The 27,191-nt window shown below is 38.9% G+C and overlaps 1 protein-coding gene across 5 annotated transcripts in view; it reads left to right on the forward strand.

Moving 5' to 3' along the window:
• Positions 1-27,191, forward strand: part of NEO1 (neogenin 1) — a 233,578-nt gene that overhangs the window by 81,733 nt on the left and 124,654 nt on the right. For all 5 annotated transcript variants that reach the window (XM_055437130.2, XM_055437132.2, XM_055437133.2 and 2 more), the window contains 2 exons: positions 910-1,063; positions 15,151-15,287. In XM_055437130.2, coding sequence (XP_055293105.2) covers positions 910-1,063; positions 15,151-15,287 — 291 coding nt within the window. The remainder of the gene's footprint in view (positions 1-909; positions 1,064-15,150; positions 15,288-27,191) is intronic.

The raw sequence follows: 27,191 nt of genomic DNA on the forward strand, positions 1-27,191 counted from the left end.
CTGATGAACCTGTTTTCAGGGCAGCAAGGAGATGCAGACATAGAGAACAGACTTATGGACACAGTGGGGGAAGGAGAGGGTGGGATGAATTCAGACAGTAGCATGGAAACATATACATTACCATATGTAAAACAGATAGCCAGTGTGAAATTGCTGTCTGATGCTGGGAGCTTAGGCTGGTGCTCTGTGATACTTACAAGGGCGGGAGTTGGGAGGGAGATTCAAGAGGCTGGGGACATGTGTGTACCTGTGGCTTATTCATGTTAATGTGTGGCAGAAACCAACACAATATTGTGAAACCATTATCTTCCAATTAAAAAAAAAAACCTAGAAATATCACCCCCATCTAATAGATAACCCTATCTTCTACCCCAGGAGTATGATCTTTTCATATGCCTGTAAGAGGGTGACTCTGTAAAGTGTGAACACACACATAGTGGTAGCCTGATAGTTGCACCATTGTAAAAATTAAAGGAGTGACTGTCTGAGCGAGCAAGTTAAATAGACGAAGCTCAAAGATTTTTAGAAGTAGCACACAGGTATAGAGAAGGAAAAGAAAGGAAACCTCTTAGGATGAGGATGCTAAGGTCCTGAGCTTGCTCAGTCTTTTTCCTCTTTGTACCACTTACGAAGTATTTTCCTTATGTTATCTTTTAAAATGAAGGGGGCTCAAGTCAGATCTCACTTAGGTGACCAGTAAGGACACTGAAAGCAGGAGCTATAACTTAAACATGTTTAAGCCTCCCAGAGAGCCTCGGACAATGTTTTGTACACTGGAATTATTAAGAAATGCTTGCTAATTTAAATGGAATTTTCCTGTCATTTTTGCTTAAACTATTTTGTTATATAAAGCGACACAGACTATAGTGTTTTCTTAACCATTTTCTTTTGTTTAAAATTTTTTTTCAGATCCTGGTGCCACATCAAACTTGGTGTTTTTGAAACCACCTTCTTCCTTAATCAGAGTCATTGGTCAGAGTGCAGTGTTGCCATGTGTTGCTTCAGGACTTCCTACTCCAACCATTAGATGGATGAAAAATGAGGAGACAGTTGACACAGAAAGGTAACATTGTCTGCCTAAAAGCCTTTTTCAGCCTTGGCTTGTGACTTGGTCTAATCTTATTTGAGACTATTTATTAATTTTAAAAAGGTTATCTCTTTTATTTTTATTTAAACACATCATGATGCTTATTTATCATTCTTGAAATATGTTTATATGCTGTATATGATTAGGATGTTTAAAGAATGCTTTTAAGATATTAAGGGATAATTATTCCATTGGTTCTTCTTAGCCCTAGGATTTCCTTCCTTAAATTGTTGCAAGAGTTTCTAATGCTGATTACCTGAGATGTCTAACTTACTCTCATATCCTTTTTGTTGATGATAGTTATTTCCTTTACTTAAACAGTAAAAGAAAATGTATTCCTCATTTTTTTGTTTTTGACTTTTAGAATCATACCAGCTTCCTTCTGTGACCTCAGATTTTTCATCTTACACATAAGCCTTTTCTGTTGACACCGACCACCCTATTTTCCCTCCCAAACGCTGTCATTACTTGCTTTTGTTGTTGTTGTTCAGTTGCTAAGTCATGTCCTACTCTGCAGCCCCGTGAACTGCAGCATGCCAGGCTCCCCTGTCCTTCACTTTCTCCTGGAGTTTGCTTAGATTGTTGTCCATTGAGTTGGTGATGCTATCTAACCCTGTCATCCTCTCCTGTCCCCATCTCCTTTTTTCTTCAGTCTTTCCCAGCATCAGGGTGTTTTCCAGTAAGTCAGCTCTTCACATCATGTGGGCAGAGTATTAGAGCTTCAGCATCAGTCCTTCCAGTGAACATTCAGGGTTGATTTCCTTTAGCATTGAATGTTTTGATCTCCTTGCTGTCCAAGGAACTCTCAAGAAGCTTCTCCAGCGCCACAATTCAAAAGCATCAATTCTGCGACTCTCTGCCTTCTTTATGGTCCAATTCTCACATTCGTACATGACTATTGGAAAAACCATAACTTTTGACTATATGGACCTTCATCAGCAAAGTGATGTCTCTGCTTTTTAATATGCTCTCTAGGGTTGTCATAGATAAATTTCTTCCAGGAAGCAAGTGTCTTCTAATTTCATGGCTACAGTCACCATCAGCAGTGATTTTGGAGCCGAAGGAAATAAAATCTGTCACTACTTCTACTTTTTCCCCTTCTATTTGCCATGAAGTAATGAGACCTGATGCTACGATCTTAGTTTTTTGAATGTTGAGTTTCAGGCCAGCTTTTTCACTCTCCTCTTTCACCTTCTTCAAGATGCTCTTTAGTTCCTCTTCACTTTCTCCCATTAGGTGGCATCATCTGCATATCTGAGGTTGTTGATATTTCTCCTGGCAGTCTTGATGCCAGCTTGTGATCATTTCGCATGATGTACTCAGCATAGAAGTTGCATAAGGAGGGTGACAGTATGCAACCTTAACATACTCTTTTCCCAATTTTGAACCATTTCATTGTTCCATGTCCAGTTCTAACTATTGCTTCTTGACCTGCATACAGGTTTCTCTGAAGACGGGTATGGTGATACTCCCATCTCTTTAAGAATTTTCCACAGTTTCTTGTGGTCCACACAGTCAAAGGCTTTAGCATAGTCAGTGAAGCAGAAGTAGATGTTTTTCTGGAGTTCCCTTCTTTCTCTGTGATCCAACGAATGTTGGCAATTTGATCTCTGGTTCCTCTGCCTTTTCTAAATCCAGGTTGTATATGTGGAAGTTCTCAGTTCATATATTGTTGAAGCCTAGATTGAAGGATTTAGAGCATAACCTTGCTGGAATATGAAATAAGCACAGTTGTATGGTAGTTTGAACATTCTTTGGCATTGCCTTTCTTTGGGATTGGAGTGAAAACTGACCTTCTTCAGTCCTGTGGCCACTGCTGAGTTTTCCAAATTTGCTGATCTATTGAGTCCAGTGCTTTAGATTTTAGATAGCTCAGCTGGAATTCCATCACTTCCACTATCTTTGTTCATACCAATGCTTCCTAAGGCCCACTTGACTTCACATTCCAGGATGTCTGGCTCCAGGTGAGTGACTACAGCATCATGTTTATTGAAGTCGTTAAGACCTTTTTGGTACAGTTCTTCTGTGTATTCTTGCCACTTCTTAATCTCTTCTGCTTTTGTTAGATCCTTACCATTTCTGTCCTTTATTGTGCACATCGTTGCATGGAACAGTCCCTTGATATCTCCGTTTTTCTTGCAGAGATCTCTAGTCTTTCTCGTTCTGTTGTTTTCCTCTATTTCTGTGCATAGTTCACTGAAGGCCTTATCTCTACTTACTATTCTCTGGAACTCTGCATTCAGTTGGACACTTCTTTTTTCTTTGTCTTTCACTCCTTTTCTTTTCTCAGCTGTTTGTAAAGTCTCCTCAGACAGCCACTTTGCCTTCTTGCATTTTTTTCCCCCTTTGGGATAGTTTTGGTCACCGCCTCCTGTACAGTGTTATGAACTTCCATCCATAGTTCTTCTGGCACTCTGTCTACCACATCTAATCCCTCGAATCTATTCTTCACCTCTGCTGAATAATCATAAGGATTTGATTTAGGTCATACCTGAATGGCCTAGTGATTTTCCCAAACTTCTTCAATTTAAGTCTGAATTTTGCAATAAGGAGCTCATGGTTTGAGCCACAGTCAGTCCAGTCTTGTGTTTGCTGACTGTATAGAGCTTCTACATCTTCAGCTGCAAAGAATATATCAATCTGACTTTCGGTACTGACTATCTGGTGACGTCCATGTGTAGAGTCGTCTGTTGTGTTGTTGGATGAGGGTGTTTGCCATGACCAGTGTGTTCTCTTGACACAACTCTGTTAGCTTTTGCCCTGTTTCATTTTGTACTCCAAGACCAAACATGCCTGTTACTCCATGTATCTCTTGACTTCCTACTTCTGCATTCCAATCCCCTGTGATGAAAAGGACATCTTTTTTGGTGTCAGTTCTAGAAGGTCTTAGAGCTAGTAGATCTTCACAGAACTGGTCAATTTCAGCTTCTTTAGCATTAGTGGTTGGGGCATAGGCTTTGATTACTGTGATGTTGAATGATTTCCCTTGGAAATGAGCTGAGATCATTCTATCATTTTTGAGATTTCAGGCAAGTCCCAGTTGGTGCTCGTGGTAAAGAAACCATCTGCCAATGCAGGAGACATGAGAGACACAGGTTCTATCCCTGAGTCAGGAAGATCCCCTGGAGAAGGAAATGGCAACCCACTCTAGTATTCTTGCCTGGAGAATCCCATGGACAGAGGAGCCTGGTGGATTATGGTTCATAGTGTCACAAAGAGTTGGACACAGCTGAAGTGAATTCCCATGCACGCACTGCATTTTGGACTGTTTTGTTGACTATGAGAGCCACTCCATTTCTTCTAAGGAACTCTTGCCCAGAGTAGTAGATATAATAGTCTTCTGAATTAAGTTCACCCATTCCTGTCCATGTTTGCGCACTGATTTCTCAGATGTTGATGTTCACTCTTAACATGTCCTCCTTGACCATGTACAGTTTACCTAGATTTATGGACCTAACATTCCTAATTCCTGTGTAATATTGTTCCTTACAGCATTGTACTTTACTTTCACCACCAGACACATCCACAACTGAGTGTCGTTCCCACTTTGACCCAGCTGCTTCATTCTTTCTGGAGCTATTAGTAATTGCCCTTTACTCTTTCCCAGTAGCATACTGGATACCTTATTACCTAGGGGCTTGTCTTCTGATGTCATGTCATATTGCCTTTCATCCTGTTCATGGGGTTCCTTATCATCCTGTTCATGGGCTTCTTGTGGCAAGAATACTGGAGTGGTTTGTTATTCCCTCCGCCAGTGGACCATGTTTTGTCAGAACTCTTCAATATGACCTGTCCTTCTTGTGTGGCTCTGCATGGCATGGCTCATAGCTTCATTGAGTTATGCAAGCCCCTTCACCCCAACAAGGCTGTGATCCATGAAGGGCCATTTACTTCCTTCAGTTCAGTTCAGTTCAGTTGCTCAGTTGTGACCGACTCTTTGCAACCCCATGAATCACAGCACGCCAGGCCTCCCTGTCCATCACCAACTCCCGGAGTTCACTTAAACTCATGTCCATCAAGTCGGTGATGCCATCCAGCCATCTCGTTCTCTCTCATCCCCTTCTCCTCCCGCCCCCAATCCTTCCCAGCATCAGAGTCTTTTCCAGTGAGTCAACTCTTCGCATGAGGTGGCCAAAGTATTAGAGTTTCAGCTTTAGCATCAGTCCTTCCAATGAACACCCAGGATCGATCTCCTTTAGAATGGACTGGTTGGATCTCCTTGCAGTCCAAGGGACTCTCAAGAGTCTTCTCCAGCACCACAGTTCAAAAGCATCAATTCTTCGGCGATCAGCTTTCTTCACAGTCCAACTCTCACATCCACACATGACCACTGGAAAAACCATAGCCTTGACTAGACAGACCTTTGTTGGCAAAGTAATGTCTCTGCTTTTTAATATACTATCTAGGTTGGTCATAACTTTCCTTCCAAGGAGTAAGCGTCTTTTAATTTCATGGCTGCGGTCACCATCTGCAGTGGTTTTGGAGCCCAAAAAAATAAAGTCTGACACTGTTTCCACTGTTTCCCCATCTATTTCCCATGAAGTGATGGGACCAGATGCCATGATCTTTGTTTTCTGAATGTTGACCTTCAAGCCAACTTTTCACTCTCCTCTTTCACTTTCATCAAGAGGCTTTTGAGTTCCTCTTCACTTTCTGCCATAAGGGTGGTGTCATCTGCATATCTGAGGTTATTGATATTTCTCCCGGCAATCTTGATTTCAGCTTGTGCTTCTTCCAGCCCAGCGTTCCTCATGATGTACTCTGCATATAAGTTAAATAAGCAGGGTGACAATATACAGCCTTGACGTACTCCTTTTCCTATTTGGAACCAGTCTGTTGTTCCATGTCCAGTTCTAACTGTTGCTTCCTGACCTGCATACAGGTTTCTCAAGAGGCAGGTCAGGTGGTCTGGTAAAAAAAAAAAAAGATTTACTTCCTTAGGTAATGGATTTTTTTCTCAGTTGTATTCTGGTAAGAGAACTGGGTGGTGGTGATGGAGGTGGTGGTAGTTCTGTATGATTTATTTCCATAACAAAGTCATCTTGTGCGTTGTAGAATGTACAGTAACATCCCTGGCTTCTGCCCATGAGATGCAGTAGCACTCCCAAGTTGTGACAATCAAAAATGTTTCTAGATATTTCCAGATATCTCTCAGGAGACAAAATTATGCCCAGTTGAGGACCATTTTTCCAGAACAGTTCTGTCCAATGGGAACATGATGAAAGCTACATATATAATTAAAAATTTTCTGGAACACATGGCACTACTAAATACAATGATTTATGCAATGTACTGGTTAAAGTGAAATTTAGTTCTACCAAAACAATAAAGTTTGTGTTTAGTCCTGCTTCAGACCCTACATTTACATTTCCTCAGTCAGGCTAGCCACATTTCAAGTGTCAGTAGCCACACGTGGCTGGTGGCTGTTGTTTGGATAGAGCCAGTGTAGAGCTTCCCAGTTGACTAATTCAACATAAGCAGGTAATCTTAATTTGTGTAGTTCAGTAAACAAGATATGGAAAGGAGTACCTGTCTAGTCAGCTTGGTGATCAACCTTTACTGATCAGTGGGGATGCTAGAATACAATCAGAATGTTCCTCACATGTTGCATTAGCCAAACTGGTAGTACCATCTTCAGTATCACCTGATTTCTTACTGAACACCTGTCCAGTCACCAACTTCTGCCTATACTTTACTCCCTTTTCCCCCACCCTTTTTTCCAGCTAAATATTATGTAAAGAATTCCTAAGACTTTAAGGGAATTTTTTTAGCCTACATTAACTGAAAACATGAGGAACCTTAAGATAGGGTATATAAATTTTAAGCTCTTAGAGTAGAAATTTTAATTGGCTACATGTTAGAACAAAGTATCAGGAATAGGAGAGCTGAGATAGGTTATTTTTAAAGCTTTTATCTTCGTAGAAGTACATTCTGAAGACAAATAATAAAAGTTTGATTTCTTATATAAGAAATAAAAGTGAGAATTTCCATGATTCTCATTTGTTTATTCAATAAATATTCAACAAATATTTATTAAATGCTATTTATGTTAGGCCCTATTCTAGGTACAGGAAATAGAGTAGTGAACCAAATAGATTTTTTGCTCTTAGGGAGTTCATGTTCTAGTGAACAAGAGTCAGTCAGTAATCATATGAACATAAAATTTAAGTTTATAATAAGTGCTGTGAAGAAAATTAAGACAAATTTAGTAATTTCCTAGTTACATTACTTTGAATTTTTAAGGATAAATAGGAGACAGAAGATTGAGTAGACTTTCCCATCTTGAGTTCTGTAGGCTTCTCAACACTTCAGTTATGTGGTAGAAAAGTCTGAGAAGCATTGCTTTGCCATACCACTGTCTCAGGAAGCTTCAGAAGAATATAAGAGCAAGACAGAGTTGGTGTTCTTCACAGTGGTGTTTCCAGACCCAGGCACAGTACTTGGCATATAATGGGGTAGGAGGAGTGCCACCAATGTATTTTGGTTGAATATCTGAATGTAGTATAGGAAGATGTAAGTAGGTAATGGAACACAACCATGCTTCAGGTTAGATGCAAGTAATTATTCAAAGTATCCTTGTTTCTGCCAGAGTCTTATGAGATATGTAGATGGACCTTAGTTAATAAATTATGTAGACCTCAAATTAGAAAGAAATATAGAAATTGAAAGAAAAATGTGGCTAGAAATCTAGATAGTAACCGGGCTGGCTCTAGTGAAAAAGAAAAACCAAACAAATTATTAGACATCCTTCTCAATTATTAATCTTAGGAACTAGTTAGGTATACTTCAAAACATTTCCATGACTTTTATAAATGTGTTAAGAATTGATATATTTGGTTAATCTTTTGATCACATTTGTTTGGATCCAAACCAAACATAGCTGTTGAAGTGGGGGTGGTGGTAGAAATGTATCCCATTCATTGAGTAGTTTTATTTGAAAGGGAGAGAATTCAGAAAATACAAATGCTAAAGTGCATGGTGACTGACAGCAAAATGTAATTTAGTAATTAAATAATGTTATGTTTTAGTGGAATGATAGATTAGAACTCAGCTGCAAAAGAAACAGGTTATAGTTATAAAAATGCTTAATGTTAGATTACAATTGACAATAGTAGAAAAATTAGATTGTTTAAAGGACATGTGGAGGACTTCCATTTCTGGGAAGATTGAGTCGTATTTTCCCCTGTTCTTCCTGTTGCATACAACTGAAAACTCTAGACATTACATGTGGAACAGATGTAAGACTCTGAAAAGAGAGGAAGGGACCTTAGACCTAAGAAACAACATGATGTCAAGTTCCCTGGGTTTTGTTTTTACCTTGTATATCCCAGCTTGAGCTGAAGAAGCTGATAACCTGGAAACACCACTAGGCACAAACAAAAAAGTGCTACTAAAGTGTGTTTTCTCTAGCCAAAGGACCAGAAAGGGATAGCAAGGTAAAAACTACTTAAACTACTCTAATCATTCCTACTCCAGGCAAATACCACATAAAGAACTGTGACCCTATCCTCTCCCATGCCAGCAAAGGCCTGGTAGGATGCCTAGACTTCTACCTTCACCAGGTTGTGATGAAATCTCCCATCCTCCCTGCTCTGTGGTGTCAGAGGCTAAGTTGAGAGCCAAGGCTTTCATCCCAACCAAGCAGTATTGAGGCCCCACCCCCGCTGTATCAGTGGAGGCGCCTGGGGAGCCTGGACTTTTATCCCACCTGGCAGTAGAGACAGTCTTTCCCAGCTTCCCTTCTCCACTAGGGTGGTATCCAAGGAGGCCTGTGGAGAGTCAGGATTTGCAGTGCCTTGTAATGTCGAACCCTCTGTCTTCATGGTGTTATTGGATGCCGTGTGGGGAGCAGTAATGAGGCACTCTTACTGCACCCAGCCAGAGAGCAGTCTCAGTGGAGGCGTGATGAGGAGCCAGAGCTCTCAATCCTGCTAAGGCATAATGCAGAGTCCCCCTTCCCCCTCAGGTGTCAGTGAAGGCTGAGAGGGGAACCTGGACTTCCTGAATTAATGAGGTAGCACCTCCCCTTTCCACTGGCTGTCAGAAAAAGCCACCTGAAAGCAAAAGGTTTAGTAAGATCCAGAAACTTATAATGCCCCAAATATCCAGATGTCAATGGAAAATTGCTCACCAAACCAAGAATGAGGAAAATCGCAAATGAGAAAAGAGAATTTATGCTAAAACTAAGATTACAAGTCTTTGAATTATGTAAGGTTTTTAAAGCCGTTATCATTAAAATGCTTCAACAAGGAATTATGAATACATTTGAAATAAACAGAAAAACAGACTATCTCAACAAGAGATAAATAGTCTCTTCAAAGGAATAGAAGATTTAAAGAAGAACTAAATCTAAAATTTTGAACTAAGACAATAAGAACTACAACAAAAAAACCCAGTTATTAGATGGACTAACGAGACTGGATGGGATACAGGAAAGAATTCATGAACTGGAAAAAAAGGGAAATGACACAAGATGATTCATATTAGGACTGAACTGGGGTTGCCACTACAGACCCGGCAAACATCGAAAGGATAATAAGAGAATACTATAAACAACTACTAGTCATGTAGTCCAGTAGTCATGTGTGGATATGAGAGTTGGACCACAAAGAAGGCAGAATGCCGAAGAATTGATGCTTTTGATCTGTGATGCTGGAGAAGACTCTTGAAAATCTCTTGGACAACAAAGAGATTAAACCAGTCCATCCTAAAGGAAATCAACCCTGAATACTCATTGGAAGGACTGATGCTGAAGCTGCAATACTTTGGCTGCCTATTGCCAGGATATTTTAGAAAAGATCCTGATGCTGGGAATCTTTCTGATCTGAAGGCAGAAGGAGAAGAGGGCAACAGAGGATGAGACGGTTGTATGGCATCAGTAATTTATGGACATGAACTTGGGCAAATTCCAGGAGGTGGTGAAGGACTTGGAGGCCTGGTGTGCTGCAGTCCATGGGGTCGCAAAGAGTCAGACACAGCTTGGTGACTGAACAACAACATAAACAATTGTACATCACATAAGTTTGACTGAGACAAACCATTTCCTCTAAAACACAAACTACCATATCTAACCCAATATGAAATAAGTTAAGTAGCCCTCTTAACTCTTATGGAGGTTAAATTTATAATTTTAAGACTCTCCCCCAAAGTCTGCAAGTCCTCATAGCTTCACTGGAGAATTCTATCAGTGTTTAAAGAGTTAGAACCAATTCTACACGGTCTTTCTGGAAAATGGAAAGAATTGGAGCTAATATTGAGAATTTTATTGTGCCTCACATTTTGGGTGCATGTAAATTCTGTGTTATCTTGCCTGGGAAACACTATGAACAGAGGAACTTGGAGGGCTTACAGTCCATGAGGTCACAAAGGAATAGGACATGACTTGGCAACTAAACAATAAAATTAAAAACTTTTGCTCTGTGAAAGACCATGTTAAGAGGATGGAAAGATAAAGCTACAGATTTTTTGTGGAGACAAAATATTTGCCAACCATATATCAAACAAAGGAGGAGTATCTAAAATGTGCAAAGGTATCTTAAAACTCAGTATTTAAAAAAGTATATAATTCAGTTAGAAAGTAGACAGAAGAGTTAGATAGTTCAGTTCAGTCACTCAGTCATGTCCGACTCTTTGTGACCTGGTGGACTGCAGCACGCCAGGCTTCCCTGTCCATCACCAACTCTCGGAGCTTACTCAAACTCATGTCTTTTGAGTCGGTGATGCCATCCAGCCATCTCATTCTCTGTCATTTTAGATAGATTGTTCACCAGAAAAGATGTACAGATGGTAGATAAGCACAGGAAAAATTGTTTAATATCATTAGCCGTTAGGAAGTGCAACTTAAAACCACAGCATGCCACTGCATACTTAAAGAGTGACAGTGCCAAATGTTGTCAAGTATGTGGAGAAACGAGATCACTCTGGCGTTGCTAGTAGGAATGTGAAGTGATGCAGCCACTCAGAAGAACTGTTTGACAGTTTCTGAAGAGATTTGTTGCAACTGCTGTATCATCTAACATTTACATCCTTGGGCATTTATTCTGATGAAACGAACTTACGTTCAGACAGAAACCTGCACGTGTATATTTATAGCAGCTTTATTCATAATACCCCCAAACTAGGAACGACCCAGCTGTCTTTCATTGAGTGAAGGATTAAGTAAACAATGTCTATTCATACTCTGGAAGTACTGTTTGGCAATAAAAGGAATGAACTATTGACAATTGCAACAACCTGGATGAATCTCCAGAGAATTATGCTGAGTGAAAAAAGCCACTCCCCAGAGGTTGCATACCATGTGACTATGTAACATTCTTCATGAAATGCAAACATTACTGAAGTGGAGAACAGGTTAGTGGTTGCCAGGGGTCAATGAGGAGGTGGGCGAGGGAGGGAGGTGGATATGGCTATAAAAGAGCAGCAGGAGGGATCCTTGTGGTGGTGGGAATGTCAGTCTCCTAGTTACAGTTCCACGAGATCTTACTGTTGAGGGAAACTAAGTAAAGGGTCCAGGAGATCTCTCTGTATTATTCCTTGGACCTGCATGTGAATCTTCAGGTACCTCTAAAAAGTTTAAAGAAAAAAAGCAAATGAGAGTGTACGTACGATTGGCTTTCTCCTGCCCTTCCTCACCTGCTGTTTTAGAGGAAGAGGTGGCTAAGAAGTTCTTTTGTGCTCTGGATATTATTTTCCATTTTCTACAGTACTTTTGTAAGTCCTCTTTCAGATGTTTTCCTCTTCAGTGGCTGCCTCTCTTTTGTCTTTAAAAAACCTCACCTCTCTCTCACTCAAATAACAACACATAAAAACCTGAATTAAACAAATCATTTTCCTTCTGTGTTCCCCTTCACACTTAACTGCCCTGACCTTAAGAGTCTTTTTGGACGTGTGTTTCTTCCTCAGCTTTTCTGTCCAGTCCATCTGTCATTTTACCTCCTAAATATCTCTGAAATTCATGCGTGTTGCTATCACCTTATTCCAAGGTGCTGTTGACTGTCGCGTCAGTTACTTCAGTAGCCTGCTTTTAACCCCACATGTACTCTGGCCTCATTCCAAATGCCCTTGCCATAGCAGTCTTTTCAAAGCCCAGGTCTTAACTACATCATTGTCCACTTTCCACCCACTTTTAAAGATGTTTCATGGACTTCCATTTTTTTCAAGTTAAGGATTCAGATTCTTAAAATGGCTTTCAGAGCCTTGTGTGGTCTGGCTTCATCCTCATATTTTTGCTTTTTTAATTCTTACATCTGGCCACATTTGTGATTTTTGGATCCCCAGATACACTGTGATTCTTTCTTTCACAATCCTTTGCATGTGCTAGACTTTCTTTTTGAAATCTTTTCCTCCCCTTCATTATTAGTTAGTTCTCATTCTTTAGGTCTCAACTCAAAGGTCATTTTTATCAGTGAAATCTCTTTCTGATTTTCTGACAGATTCTTTTGGTGTATCATTGTGTTGTGAAAGTTGCTCGGTAGTGTCCAACTCTTTGTGACCCCATGGACTATAGCCCATCAGGCTCCTCTGTCCATGGAATTCTCCAGGCAGGAATACTGGAATGGGTCACCATTTCCTTCTCCAGGGTAACTACCCGACCCAGGGGTCAAACCCGGGTCTCCTGCTTTACAGGCAGATTCTTTACTGTCTAAGCCACCAGGGAAGCCCATAACTCTACCGTTGTGTAGAGTTACCATTTTTTATGTCCATCTTTCCCTCTGAATTGCATGACAGCACTGATTTTGTTTTTGCTTGCTTCAATATCCCAGCTGTTACCTGACATACATAGGGACACCAGTAAATAAGTACTGAATAAATGAATAGATCCTTTCTTTAACTTCATCATCCAGCTTTTCAGAAGAGTGGCCATTATTTCATGCCTTCTCTTTAACCCTGTTGTTACTGCCATGATTCATCCCTTTCCGTTTAATTCCATTACAATGACTTTATAACTTCTACTTGTTTCTTCACTAAATCGGACCATGTTATTAATCTGCTCAAAAGCCTTTCCCTTTGGCCAAAGAAATAGGTCTTAGCACACCATGTTCTCCTCAACTGACCCCTGGTTACTCAGAGACACATATGTACATACACTCCTTATGTCCAGCAGTGCTCAGTTTGGGTCCGTTGACCATGAATACTTTTCCACTTACTGTTTCTGTTGACTGCATCTTTGAATTTTGGAGCTCTAAGAGCTTGATTTCCTTTGTACTGTAAGCCACCATATGTTATGTGAACAACTTAAATCATTTCTGAGAAGCTGTTGGACATTCTTCCTCCCGGACTTCTTTTAAGGAAAGTAAAATCAGCTGTGTTAAGAAAGACTGACTTTTGCTTTTCTTGTCCTCATGGCAAATATGAGGCATAGCAAGTATCAGGAATGTTTCTTAGTATAATTATTACATATAACTTGCTATACCTCAGTTTCAAAAGTACTAACTAGTGTTTCAAATTATGTTCCACTCAGCTGGGTATCATATGTATGTAGGGCTGTTTCCCCTTTATGAATGTTGTTTTCCATTTATGAAACATAGTAGTGAATTTGACCAGTAGTAAAATACAGGATATTAATTTTTGTAAATTTGCCTTGTTTTGTGAGGCACCCAAACCTTGCTTTATCTCTGTTTCTTCTATCCTAGTCATTCTTTCTTGCTTTCTTCCGTTATATGTTGTCCAGCTTCTCTATCACATGAAGTTGTAATTTGAGGGTGTAATTAAGATAGTTCACATTGGAAGGCCACTTGATAAATTTAGTCATGATCTTTCAGAGTATTTCTTAGAAAAGTCGCCACATCTGATTCTGGTTTTCCCTTCTTGGTACAGAAACTTAATCTTTCCTGTTGGATTCAAGAAGACTAATTACTCAAATTCACAATGTACTAAAACTTAAGCCGGTATAGTGCTTTACTTACAATGAGAATTGTTTTAAGCATGGCCCAGACTGACTAGTGATTTCCTCTGATTTTTCTTCCCCATCAGGAATTCATATGAAAAGCCAAATTGTAATCAGAACTTTTTTGTTGAGCATAAACATAGACAGGAACTATAACAATATTAAGATCTATGAGAAAAATCTGCCTGTGAAAGCCAGTTAGTTACAAAACCTTAAAGTAAAAGTAAAATTGTAACTCCAAAATTAACTAAATTTAACTAAACTTACTAACTTTATAAAAATTTCATCAGAATATTGATTTGTGATTTCTTCCTTGATGTTGCAGAATGATTCGACTTTCCTTTTAAATATTCTTTTTGAGAGAGAGAGAAAGGGAGGGAGGGGGTGGGACAGGAGATGAGATTTTCTTGTGGTAGTTATTTCACTTTCCAGGGATTACTTCAAATAGTGTATATATAACGTACCACAATGTTACAGATAGCAAAATTCCTTGATAAAAATACTTTACCTGTACAAAAACTTGAAAAATATATATTCTCTTTAAATAGACTTAAGTCATGTAGAGTTGGGTCACTAATGTTTAGCATCCTTGCTGATAATGATGTGATGGTGGCTAGTGTGTGCCCAGTTGCCACACCCAGGAAATTGCTCTCTGTCAACCATTCTTCTCTCTCTCCCTTCCCTTCCTCTTTTCCTCCCTTTCCTAGCCAAGCTGTCATTGGAAACTTTCAGTAGGCACTGTGACCCCATGACTTACTGTTTCTGATCTGACATGTTGCCCTCTCTGTTAGTCATTTGAGTGTGGCATCACTGTACTGTTGTGACTCTCAGAGTGAAACCAGACTTCAGAATTACACAATTTGAAAAAAAAAAAAAACTAGGCGGAGTGGGTAAGCAGGAATGGATTGTGGGGAGTGGAATTGGTCACAACAATGGTATCCCTTTGGGAATAATTAGTGTCAGAGATAATTCATTGTAACATTTTGATTTGTATTTATGATATTTGTGCAGGTAAAATATGAGCACAGTAAATTGGACTAAATTAAATTCTGATATTTTACCTTGGTCTCAGTCCATCTGTAGCTGTATAAATAATATGTGTTTTATCTGTTTTATGTAGAGAGTTTTTCAGGTATCGTATTTCTCATTCTGAAACATATCAATATTTTTAATGCAGCTCTGGAAGGTTGGTATTGCTGGCAGGTGGTAGTCTGGAGATCAGTGATGTCACCGAGGATGATGCTGGGACTTATTTTTGTATAGCTGATAATGGAAATGAGACCATTGAAGCTCAAGCAGAGCTTACAGTACAAGGTATGCAAATATTTCTTGTATAAATTTAAAAATACTGTTGTACTTTATGAGTTTGCTAACTGTTAAACATTAATGTAGAAGAGGCAAAATACAGCATAATAGTTAAAAGTCTAAGCTTTAAACCAGGCTGCTTGGGCTCAAATGCTGGGTCTTGTATTTCCTAGCTGTAGAACTATAGGAGATTTACTGCTCTATACTGAGTTGTTTTCAGGATCAGAAGAGTAAGACTTGTAAAACTCCCAGTAAAACTCCCAGAATGGTGACTAGAATATGGTGTAAGCTCAAAATTAGTTGTTACTATCTGTAGTATAAGGTAGAGAAGGGTGCAGTCTGGGGCATCTGGAAGATCACTTTTCTTGTCTCAGAATGCTTTATCTTTCTCTGACCAAGAACCACATATCCTAAACATTGGTGTTCCCACCTTTCAGGTGAATAGATCACCCAGGAAGGAGTGCACTGTGGCTTTCAGTGTAACACCTGTTTGATTTTATGATTTTTTTTTTTCTTTTCAACTAATGCTGACCATTAGAGCATCTCCCTTATAAGTTCTGTGATTTGGAAGTCAAAGAAAATGACCATGGCATATACACATAACCTCACCATCTTCCTTACTCTTCCTCCATCTGGAAATGTACCATCAGAGGAACATTTGCTCTCTCTCCTATGATTTGTCTGCAGATATTTGTTTCAAGTGAAAATCTTGAAGACCTCTGTTACTATTAGGGAAATCCAACACTGCTTGGATATGTGGAAGTACACATTGGCTCATGACATTCAAGTTGTCTCCAAGTTATTATATTTGATAGAATGCTTCCTGCTGTGTGGTTTAGGGTGGTTTCATGTTTTATATGAAAGTCTTTCTCTTGGTACATTTTGTGGGTTTCAGAGTGGGAAGTAGTCACACTCCTACTCTGATTGATAGGAATTGAGGAGCACATTGGGGTTCTATGCTGGCAGAGGCAGAGAATGTTTATATTCTCTACTGATATTTGTGGATGGATTTATAACCTCTGAAAACCAAAAGAGCAAGTCTTAGAGTTCATATAACTATTACCTCACTTGACCTCAGCTGTTGCTCTGACTAGATGGAAAGTAGGTTTAGACCAATTGTAGAATGACGAGTTTATTTCTTTGCCTCTATGTCAGTGGAACTGGACAAATAAAATATTGGTGAACTCCATCTTATTTGGAACTCCATCTCATTTACTCTACAGGCTGTAAAGTTAGTAGAAGAAAGTATAGGAGGATAACTTTGTCACCCAGGAGCAGGAAAAGATTATTTTAAATAAAACTTTAGATGCAGAAATCATGAGGCAAAACATTGATGGCTTGGATCATGTCAGATAAAGCGTGTTTTTCTTGAACGTTCAGATGATGAAGAAGAAATGAGGGGCAAAGGATGGGTTAAATATTTGGGTAAATCTACGTGGATGTTGACTATGTAGAATGATAATGTTAAATGGGATTTAAAATAGAATGCACACACGTATAAGTCAGGAGTAAGGATGTGGAGTTAGTCTTCTAAGATTCTTAAAATGTCCAGGAAGTGGTAAAAGTACTATGTTATATTAGAGGTTAATAAGACAGGGATGTGTCCTGTAATCTTTGTGGGAGGCTTTGAAAGAACAATAGAAAAATCTAACTATAACAAGATGATAGAAGAAGAAAGTAAAAATAAAAAGTTCTCCAAAAGAAGGTAAGAAAGGAAAGGAAAAGGAACATAGAATAAGGTGGACTAAGAGAAAGCAAATAGTGAAATGGTAAACTTTTCATATTATTAAGAGTTAATATAGAAGGAAAATAAAACGATTCTAAGTATGTATTGTTGTTGTTCAGTTGTTCGGTCATGTCTGATTCTTTTCGATCCCATGCACTGCAGCATGCCCAGCTTCTCTGTCCTTCACTAACTCTTACCACAGTTTGTTAAAACTCGTGTTCATTGAGTCAATGAGGCCATCCAGCCATCTCATCCTTTGTCACCCCCTTCTCCTCCTGACCTCAATCTCACAGCATCAGGGTCTTTTTCTAGTGAGTTGGCTCTTTGCATTAGGTGGCCAAAATATTGCAGCTTCAACTTCAGCATCAGCCCTTCCAATGAATATACAGGGTTGATTTCCTTTAGGATGGACTGATTTGATCTCTTGCTGTCCAAGGAACTCTCAAGAGTCTTTTCTAGCACCACAGTTCAAAAGCATCAATTCTTTGGCACTCACCCTTTTTTATGATCCAACTCTTAACATCTCGTAAATGACTATTGGAAAAACCATAGCTTTGACTAGATGGACCTTTGTTGGCCAAGTGATGTCTCTGCTTTTTAATATGCTGTCTAGGTTTGTCACAGCTCTTCTTCCAAGCAGCAAGTGTCTTTTCATTTCATGGCTGCAGTCACCATCAGCAGTTTTTTTGGAGCCCAAGAAAATAAAATCTGTCACTGTGTCCACTTTTTCCCCATCTATTTGCTATGAAGTGATGAGACCAGATGCCATGATCTTAATTTTTTAAATGTTGAGTTTTAAGTCAGCTTTTTCACTGTCCTCTTTCACGTTCATCAAGAGGCTCTTTAGTTTCTCTTTACTCTCTGCTATTAGGGTCGTGTCCAGTCAAGAATACTGGAGTGGGTTGCCATTTCCTTCTCCAGGGTATCTTCCCGACCCAGGGATTGAAACCAGGTCTCCTGCATTGCAGGCTACTCTTTACTGTCTGAGTTACCAGGGAAGCCCAAATATATATTACCTCATAACATAATCTCAAAATTGGAAAGGCAGAAACTGATAGAACTACAAGAAATAGACTAAACAACCCCACAGTCCCAAGTGGTAGATTTTAATACACTTCAGTAGTAGATAGGATATGTAGAACAAAGCAAATAAATACAAACAAAATAAAAACTGCAAACCGTCATAATACAGAACTGAACAACACAATTAACAAAGTTGACTTAATTGACATTTAAAAAATATTGCACCAAATGAATAAACTATTTTTATAAATGCCTATGAAACTGTTATTAAAATATGCCATATACTGACCATAGAACAAATCTTAACAAATTTAAGAAAATTGAAATTCTATGGATTTAACCTCTGTGGAATTAAGATTGAAATTAATTACAGAACTAGGGGCTTCCCTGGTGGCTCAGACAGTAAAGAATTTGCCTGCAATGCGGGAGACCTGGGTTTGAACCCTGGGTCAATAAGGTCCCCTGGAGGAGGACATGGCATCCCACTCCAGTATTCTTGCCAGGAGAACCCCATGGACTGGCCGGCTACCAACCATAGGGTCGCAAAGTGTCAGACACAACTGAAGCAACTAAGTATGCAGCGTGCAGGGGATGCTTAGAGGAAAGGTCTTGTGTATGTTTAGTTGTGTTCTATTCTTTACGACCTCATGGACTTTAGCCGGCCAGGCTCCTCTGTCCATGGAATTTTCCAGGCAAGAATACTAGAACAGGTTGCCATTTCCTACTCCAGGGGATCTTCCAGACCCAGAGATCCACGCGTCTCTTGTGTCTCCTGCTTTGGCAGGCAGATTCTTTTACTACTGAGCCACCTATGAAGCTCTTACTTAGTACATATAATAGAAGGGAAGAAAGGCTGAAAGTTTAGTGATTTAAGTATTCATCTCAATGAATGGATAAAAAAGATGTGATATGTATATGTATTAATATATATGTGTATATGTATACACACGTTCACACAATGGATGCTACTCAGCCATAAAAGTATGAAATAATACCATTTACTGCAACATGGATGGACCTAGAGGTTATCATACTAAGTGAAATCAATCAGTCAGAGAAAGACAAATAGCATATATCACTTATATGTGGAAGCTAAAATGATAAAAATGAATTTACAAAAGACTCAACAGATATAGAAAACAAACTTATGGTTACAAAAGGAGAAAGGAGGGGTGAATGATAAATTAGGAGTTTGGGACTAGCAGATACAAACGTACTATACATAAAACAACAGGGTCCTACTGTATAACACAGGGGTCTATATTCAATATCTTGTAATAAACCATAAGGGAAGAGAATATGAAAATGTATATATATGTAACTGAATCACTTTGCTGTATACCAGAAACTAATACAACATTGTAAATCAGTTATATTTTAATAGAACACATGTGTAAGTAAATATCTATCTCAAAAAAAGCTAAAAGACTAGCAAATATAACCCAAAGAAAACAGAAAAAAGAAAGTAATCATGAGAACAAAACTTAATGAAATAGAAAGCAGACATTCAAAATAAGGTGTTTCCACAAAGGCAAAAGTTGGTGCTTGTAAAGAATAACAACTTTGATAAACCCCTGAGAAGACTTAAGATCTTTATTTAGACCAAGAGTCAGCAAACTACACGCTATGGACCAGATCTGTTAACTCCTTATTTTTTATATAGCCTGTGAACTAAAAATAGTTTATATGGTTTTAAATGGTTGAAAAATATGAGAAGAATAATATTTAATGATACATAAAATTTTATGAAATTCAGATTATACTGTCCATAAATAAAATTTTATTGGCACAGTCACACTCATGTATTGACTATGGCTGCTTTCATGCTATAGCAGAGGATTTGAGTAGGCCCACAGAGCCAAAGATTCTCCCTGTCTGGTCCTTTTCAGAAAAACCTTCAACTTCTGATAAATTCTATAAAGAACTATAGATTAATAGGTAAACAAAGACAGATAAACCAATAGAAAATGGACAAGACTTGAACCTCACAGATCTCTGTGCCTTGCATGCTCAGTCACTCAGTCCTGTGGACTCCTTGTGACCCCATGCACTGTAACCCCTGGCTCCTCTGTCCAGAGAATTTTCCAGGCAAGAATACTGGGTTAGGTTTCCCACTCCAGAGGATCTTCCCACTGTGTCTCTTGCATTAGCAGTTCAATTCTTTACCACTGAGCTACCTGGGAAGCCCTCACCAGGTGGCTACTAAACATTTGAAAAAGAGGTGGTTGTTTTTGGTTTTCAGGGGAATGTAAACAAAAGCCACAATGAGGTAACACTGTACTTCACCAGAGTGGCTAAAATAAGAGAGACTAACAATATTGGGGGGCTTCCCTGGTGGCTCAGAGGTTAGTGCATCTGCCTCCAGTGTGGGAGACCCGGGTTTGATCCCTGGGTCGGGAAGATCCCCTGGAGAAGGAAACGGTAACCCACTCCAGTATTCTTGCCTGGAGAATCCCATGGACGGAGAAGCCTGGTTAGGCTACAGTCCACGGGGTCGCGAAGAATCAGACACGACTGAGCGACGGGACGGAACGGACGGAACGGAACAATATTAGGTATTGTCTAGGATGAGGAACAGTTGGGATGCTAATATACTGCTGTTAGGACTGTACATTGATTTAATCACTTTAGCTCTAATGCTGTTTGGCAGACTCTACTAAAACTGCAGACAAACTTATTTTATGATACAGTGGTTGTATTCCTAGGAGTATACTCATCAGAAGTATATAAATATATACATCCAAAAACATGCACAATGTTGTTCTCATCAGGTTTATTCACAGTGAATCAAAACCAGAAGCCACACTAGAATAGGAAAAGAGTGCTCCAATCATAAGATGGCATGTTGCCAGCAGTGGAAATTGGGAGTCCAGTGCTCAGCAGATTGATAAGTCTGCAAATATCATTGGAAGAAGAAAAAAGCCAGGCATGAAATAATGCATACTTTATGATTCCATTTTTATAAAGTTCGAAAATAGGTAGTACTCATCTGTGATTTTAGAAGTGAAAATAGTGATTACTTTTGGACAGGGGCAGGGTTGTGACTCTTGTACAGTGGAGTTTCTGTTGTGTTAATATTCTATTTGTTAATGTAGGTGGTAGTTACAGTAATTCAGGCTGTAATGTTAATGTGTGTCACATGAGATCTTTTTTGTTGTTTACAGATAAAAAGTCATGTACAAAAATTTTTTTGGAAAATTTAATTTTGAATCTTGTCCCGTAGCTGAAAATATTTTTTTCTTTTTCTGATGGGAAAGCAATTATGAGAAATGGTTTTGGGTTATATATATATAAATATTTATTTATATAGTTATTTTTGTATTTATAGTTCATACCTGTCTGATTTCTGTTGTTTTTTAAAAAGTTATAGCTACAGGAAATGCCATAGTGAGTGTTAATGCAGAAAGGGTTACAAGTTCAGTCTTCATCTGTTAAATATTTCAAATTTATTGTTTTATCGTTAACTCCTGGGATTTCTACACATGCTGTGACGTGAATTAGCCCACCCTGTATTTCCTGTCATCTTAGATTGTTGATAACACTTAAAATGGGTCATGTTTTTTTTTTTAAACAGGAATTTTTCCTTTTCTCTTAAAACATTCATTATAGTCTATGATACACATCTTCCCTCCCCACAAAAGAAGAAAATTTTCCATATGTATTTTTGTGAGGTAAATTGATACATTCTAAATTGATTAAAAATTTAGAATTCCACAGTCTTTGAAGTCATACGGCAACATCATCTACTTTTCCTGCCCTTCTATTCTACTCTCTCTGATCTCTATCCACATTAAGACACTCATCGCCCCTCTTTCTCCTAGTCATCTTCATGATCTCATTTCCCTTTACTTCATGATTATTTACAGTAGTCTGCCCTCATTTATTAGAACTCTCAGTTCTCTTGGCTTAGGGTAAAAGCAAACTGCTTATGGCGTATGTACAGAACACAAGCCGACCCTTCATGTTTTAACTGAGAGATACCACAGAGAAGCAGTTAAGAGCAGTCTCTGGACCCAGCATACCTGGGTTCCAATCTTACATCTGTCACTTCTTAGCTGTGTGAACTTGGCAAAGTTATTTAGCTTATCTGTGTCTTAGTTTCTTTTATCAGTTAAATAAGTTGTTATAAGGCTTAAAGAAACTTCTGGCACTCTTCCACCAGAACCTGGGATGGAATGGAACTCATCTTTATCCAACTGTGTTTAGTGTCCTGGAGTTACTATGTGATTTGATGGGGCTCTAGTCCTCTGTATCCTCTCGTGAGCATGTGCTTAGTCACTCAGTCATGTCCGACTCTTTGGGGCCCTGTGGACTGTAGCCTGCCAGGTTCATCTGTCCATGGCATTGTCTGGGCAAGAATACTGGAGTGGGTTGCCATTTCCTTCTCCAAAGGATCTTCCGGAACCCACATCTCCTGCATTGCAGGCAGATTGTTTACCACTGAGCCACTTGGGAAGCCCCGTAGCCTCTTACCCTCAGCTAAAATTTCCAAATTTCCAGATAGTTCTTTTCCTGATTTCTCTTTGAAGCTTTTCATAATCATCTTCTCGCCCTCAGGTAATTATTATGTCTCTTAAAATAACTTTCTTTTTACCAGTAGTGTTTCTCACTGGTTTGTTTATGTGCCTTTCCCCACTACTACTAGACTGAGGTTCTTATCAACAGGGACTGGTCGTAATAATTTTTTGTCATTGTGCTAAGTTGCTTCAGTTGTGGCTGACTCTTTGCAACCCCGTGGACTGTAGCCCTCCAGGCTCCTCTGTCCATGGAATTTTCCAGGCGAGAATATTGGAATGGTTTGCCATTTCCTCCTCCAGGGGACTTCCCAACCCAGGAATTGAACTGAGTCTCAGGTCTCCTGCATTGGAGGAAGGTTCTTGACCACTAGCGCCACCTGGGAAGCCATTGTCTTGTAGATGATCAGCAATTAATTATTGAATAAGTGAATAAAACTTTGTGTTGAAAGTTTGAAATGTGACAGAATAATTTCATGTTTGTGGTTACTTTATTATTCATGTTTTCCTTTGCAGCTTGCTTTTAATAAATTTCTGAGTGAGTGTGAGTGATGGTTGCTCAGTCATGTCTGACTCTTTGCAATCTCATAGACTGTAGCCTGCCAGACACCTCTGTCCATGGAATTTTCCAGGCAAGAATACTGGAGTGGGTTGCAATTTCTGTCTCCAAATAGATTTTAGTATTTTTTTTTTTTTTTAGCCTTGCCACACCACATGTAGGATCTTAGTTCCCCAATTGGTGATCGAACTTTAGCCCCCTGCAGTATCTTAACCACTGGACTGCAGAGTCTTAACCACTGGACCACCAGGGAAGTCCCAAATTCTAACATTTTTAAAGCAATTGGAATTATTTTCTTTAATTTATTTTATTTTTTAATTGAAGTATGGTTGATCTACAGTGTTGTGTTTCTGGGGTACAACAAAATGATTCAGTTATACATACATAATATATTCTTTTCCATGATAGGTTATATATTAAATATAATTCCCCATGCTATACAGTAGGACTTGTTTATCTGTTTTACATATATTAGTTTTTATTCACTAATCCCATCTCCTAATTATCCTCCCCCCATCTTTTCCCTTTGGTAACCATAAGTTTGTTTGCTCGGTCTGTAAGTCTGTTTTGTAAATAAGTTCATTTGTATCATATTTTAGCTTCCACATATAAGTGGTATCATATGATATTTAGCTAATTTACTTCATTTAGGATCACAGTATCTGGGTCCATCCATGTTGCTGCAAATGACATTATTTCATTCTTTTTTATGGCTGAGTAGTATTCCATTGTATATATGTATAAATGCACACAAAAGCACACCACATCTTCTTTATCCATTTGTCTGTTGATGGACATTTAGGTTCCTTTCATGTCTTGGCTATTGTAAATAATGCTGCTATGAACATTGGGGCATATGTATCTCTTGGAATTATAATTTTGTCCAGATATATGCACAAGAGGGGGATAGCTGGATCATATGGTAGTTCTACTTTTAGTATTTTGAGGAACATCCATGTTGTTTTCCATAGTGGCTGCACCATCCCACCAACAGAATAAGAGAGTTCCCTTTTCTCCACACCCCTTCCAGCATTTATTATTTATAGACTTCTTAATGACAGCCATTCTGACCAGTGTGAGGTGATAGATACCTCATTGTAGTTTTAATTTACATTTCTCTAATAATTAGTGATGTTGAGCACCTTTTCATGTGCCTGTTAGCCATCTGTATGTCTTTGGAGAAATGTCTATTTAGGTCTTCTGCCCATTTATTTATTGGATTGTTTGCTTTTTGTTGTTGAGTGGTGTGAGCTATTTATTTTGGAAAATAAATATTTTTCAGTCACATAACAGAGTATTTCTCCCGTTCTGTAACTTGTCTTTTCGGTTTTTTTATGGTTTCCCTTGCTATGCAAAAACTTTTAAGTTTGCTTAGATCCCATTTGTTTATTTTTGCTTTTATTTCTATTGCCTTAGGAGATTGACCTAAGAAAACATTGTTGTGATTTATGTCAGTGAACATTTTGCCTATGTTTTCTTCTAGGAGTTTTCTAGTGTCATGTCTTATATTTGTTGTTAAGCCATTCTGAGTTTATTTTTGTGTATGGCATGAGGGAATGAAAAGCAACTGGGATTTTAAAAAACCACTGAAAAGTTATTCTGGAAGAAGATGAATTATTGCCCTCATTTATATAATTGAAGTTATAATTATCACCTTCATATACACATATGTTTATAAACAGTACTTTATCATCTTTTTAAGTTCCCATTCTTGCCCTTTTGAGGCCTTCAATAAGTCAACATAAAATAAACAAAATAAAAACCATTAAAAGAGGAACTTTCTTCCAAATGGCTGCTTAAAAAATCTCATAATCCATATTTTCATCTTGTTCAAAACTGTGTACATTGAGTCCCTCCATTTTAATTACCACCTCATGAAATGCTCCACTCCTTTGGCTTGATAACACCGTCTGTATCCTATTTCTCCTTTTGTTTCTCTATTTCTTCTCTTTTTCTTTCATGTGCATCATTTCTTTGCCTTGCTCATTAAAATATTAGTATTTTATTAGTTACTAATATTAGCTCCACAAAGTTTCGGCTTTAGCTTATTACTCTTCATGCTCATGGTTTTAGATGTAACTTACATAACAATAACTTCCAAATTCCTAGACCAGACCCTCTGCTGAGTTTCAGATTTTTATATTTAGGTGCCCACAGTTACCTCCAACTTCACATGTCCAAAATTGAACTTAACATTTTCCCCTAAATATCTTTATCCTCTGATTATTCCATGTCTCAGTGCTATCTCTGCCCACCTGTTCTCTTGTGCTAGAAGCCTGGTAAGCATTCTTGATCATCCTGATCTTTTTTATTTATCCCCATATCTAATTCTTTAGGGTTTTTTCTCCTTGCTTTTACTCCCCTAGCTTAAGTTCAGTTAATCTGTTTCCTAGGTCCCCTGGAGAAGGGAATGGCAACCCACTCCAGTGTTCTTGCCTGGAGAATCCCTTGGACAGAGGAGCCTCGTGGGCTCTATTCTGTGGGGTCGCAAAGAGTCCGACACTACTGAGCAACTAACAACTACTACTACTACTACTCGATAATTGCAGTAATATGATAACTTGTCTCTCTTGCTCTAACCTGTTCCCTCTTCAATTCCATTCTTCACAGTGGCTAAAGTGATCAAAATCCTTTCATTAAAAATTTGGAAAAATGATTTCAGCAGATACAAGCGACAGTTATAAGTCAACAGGAACCTGGTGAATGTGCGCAATGATTCAGTCCTGTCTGACTCTTTGTGACCCCCATGTACTGTAGCCCACCAGGCTCCTCTGACCATGGAATTTTCCAGACAAGAATACTGGAGTAGGTTGCCATTTCCTACTCCAGGGAATCTTCCTGACCCAGGGATCGAACCCCCATCTCTTGTGTTTCCAGCATTGGCAGGCGGATTCTTTACCACTGTGCGTCCTGGAGAAAGGGGATAGATAAAATAGTCTGTTTACAAAAATGGGTTGAAAATTATCCATTGACCTGAAAAGAGTTCACCCTTGATAGTAGTAGAATAAATGCAGGTCAATGTAGCCCCTTTTTGGGCAAAATTACAGTGAAATGGAGATTCTCATACATTGGTGATAAGTGTGAAAGTTTCTGAAAGTGTTCGTTGCTCAGTCGTCTCCAATTCTGCAACTCCATGGACTGTAGCCCTCCAGGCTCCTCTGTCCATGGAATTTTGGGAGATCTTCCCGACCCAGGGGTTGAACCCAGGTCTCCTGCATTGCAGGCAGAGTCTTTACCTTCAGAGTTACCAGGGAAACCCACATTGCTGGTAGTAGCAGTACAAATTTAACCTTTTTTGGAGGGCAGTTTGATGATATAATCAAAACCCTTAAAACTTGGACCTACTTTGACAAGCAATTTTTCCTCTAATAATTTGCTTTCATGAAATAATCCTTGATGTGTATAAAGATTTAGGCATAGAAGTTGTGATGATATATATTTATTGGAATTAGAGAAAAATTCCAAACCACCTAAAGGGCCAGTACTACATGATTGATTAAATAAATAGTGGTCTATTCACATATCGGTTTCCAGGTGACTCAGTGGTAAAGAATAGGCCTGAAATGTAGGAGATGCGGGGTCGATCCCTGGGTTGGGGAGATCTCTTGGAGAAGGAAAGGACAACCCACTCCAGTATTCTTTCCTGGGAAATCCCTTGGACAGAGGAGCCTGGCAGGCTGCAATTTATGGAGTTGCAAAAGAGCCAGACACAACTTAGCAACTAAACTAAATGTGTCAGAATACTATGCATCCAGCAAAATCATATTTTAGAAGAACTATTAAATGATAAGATGCTTTGAATATTAAAGAAAAATAAATTTCCAAAATAATATGCAAGAGATGATTTATGTCATAAAATTATCATATTCTTTGACTTTCTTTTAAAAATTACTTCAGGCTGCTGCTGCTAAGTCACTTCAGTCGTGTCCGACTCTGTGTGACCCCATAGACGGAAGCTCACCAGGCTCCCCCTTCCCTGGGATTCTCCAGGCAAGAACACTGGAGTGGGTTGCCATTTCCTTCTCCAATGTGTGAAAGTGAAAAGTGAAAGTGAAGTTGCTCAGTCGTGTCCGACCCTTAGCGACCCCACG

The sequence above is a fragment of the Moschus berezovskii genome, chromosome 9, assembly GCF_049115385.1.
Source record: "Moschus berezovskii isolate FMDL1 chromosome 9, NW_MosBer_1.0, whole genome shotgun sequence".
Taxonomy (NCBI): domain Eukaryota; kingdom Metazoa; phylum Chordata; class Mammalia; order Artiodactyla; family Moschidae; genus Moschus; species Moschus berezovskii.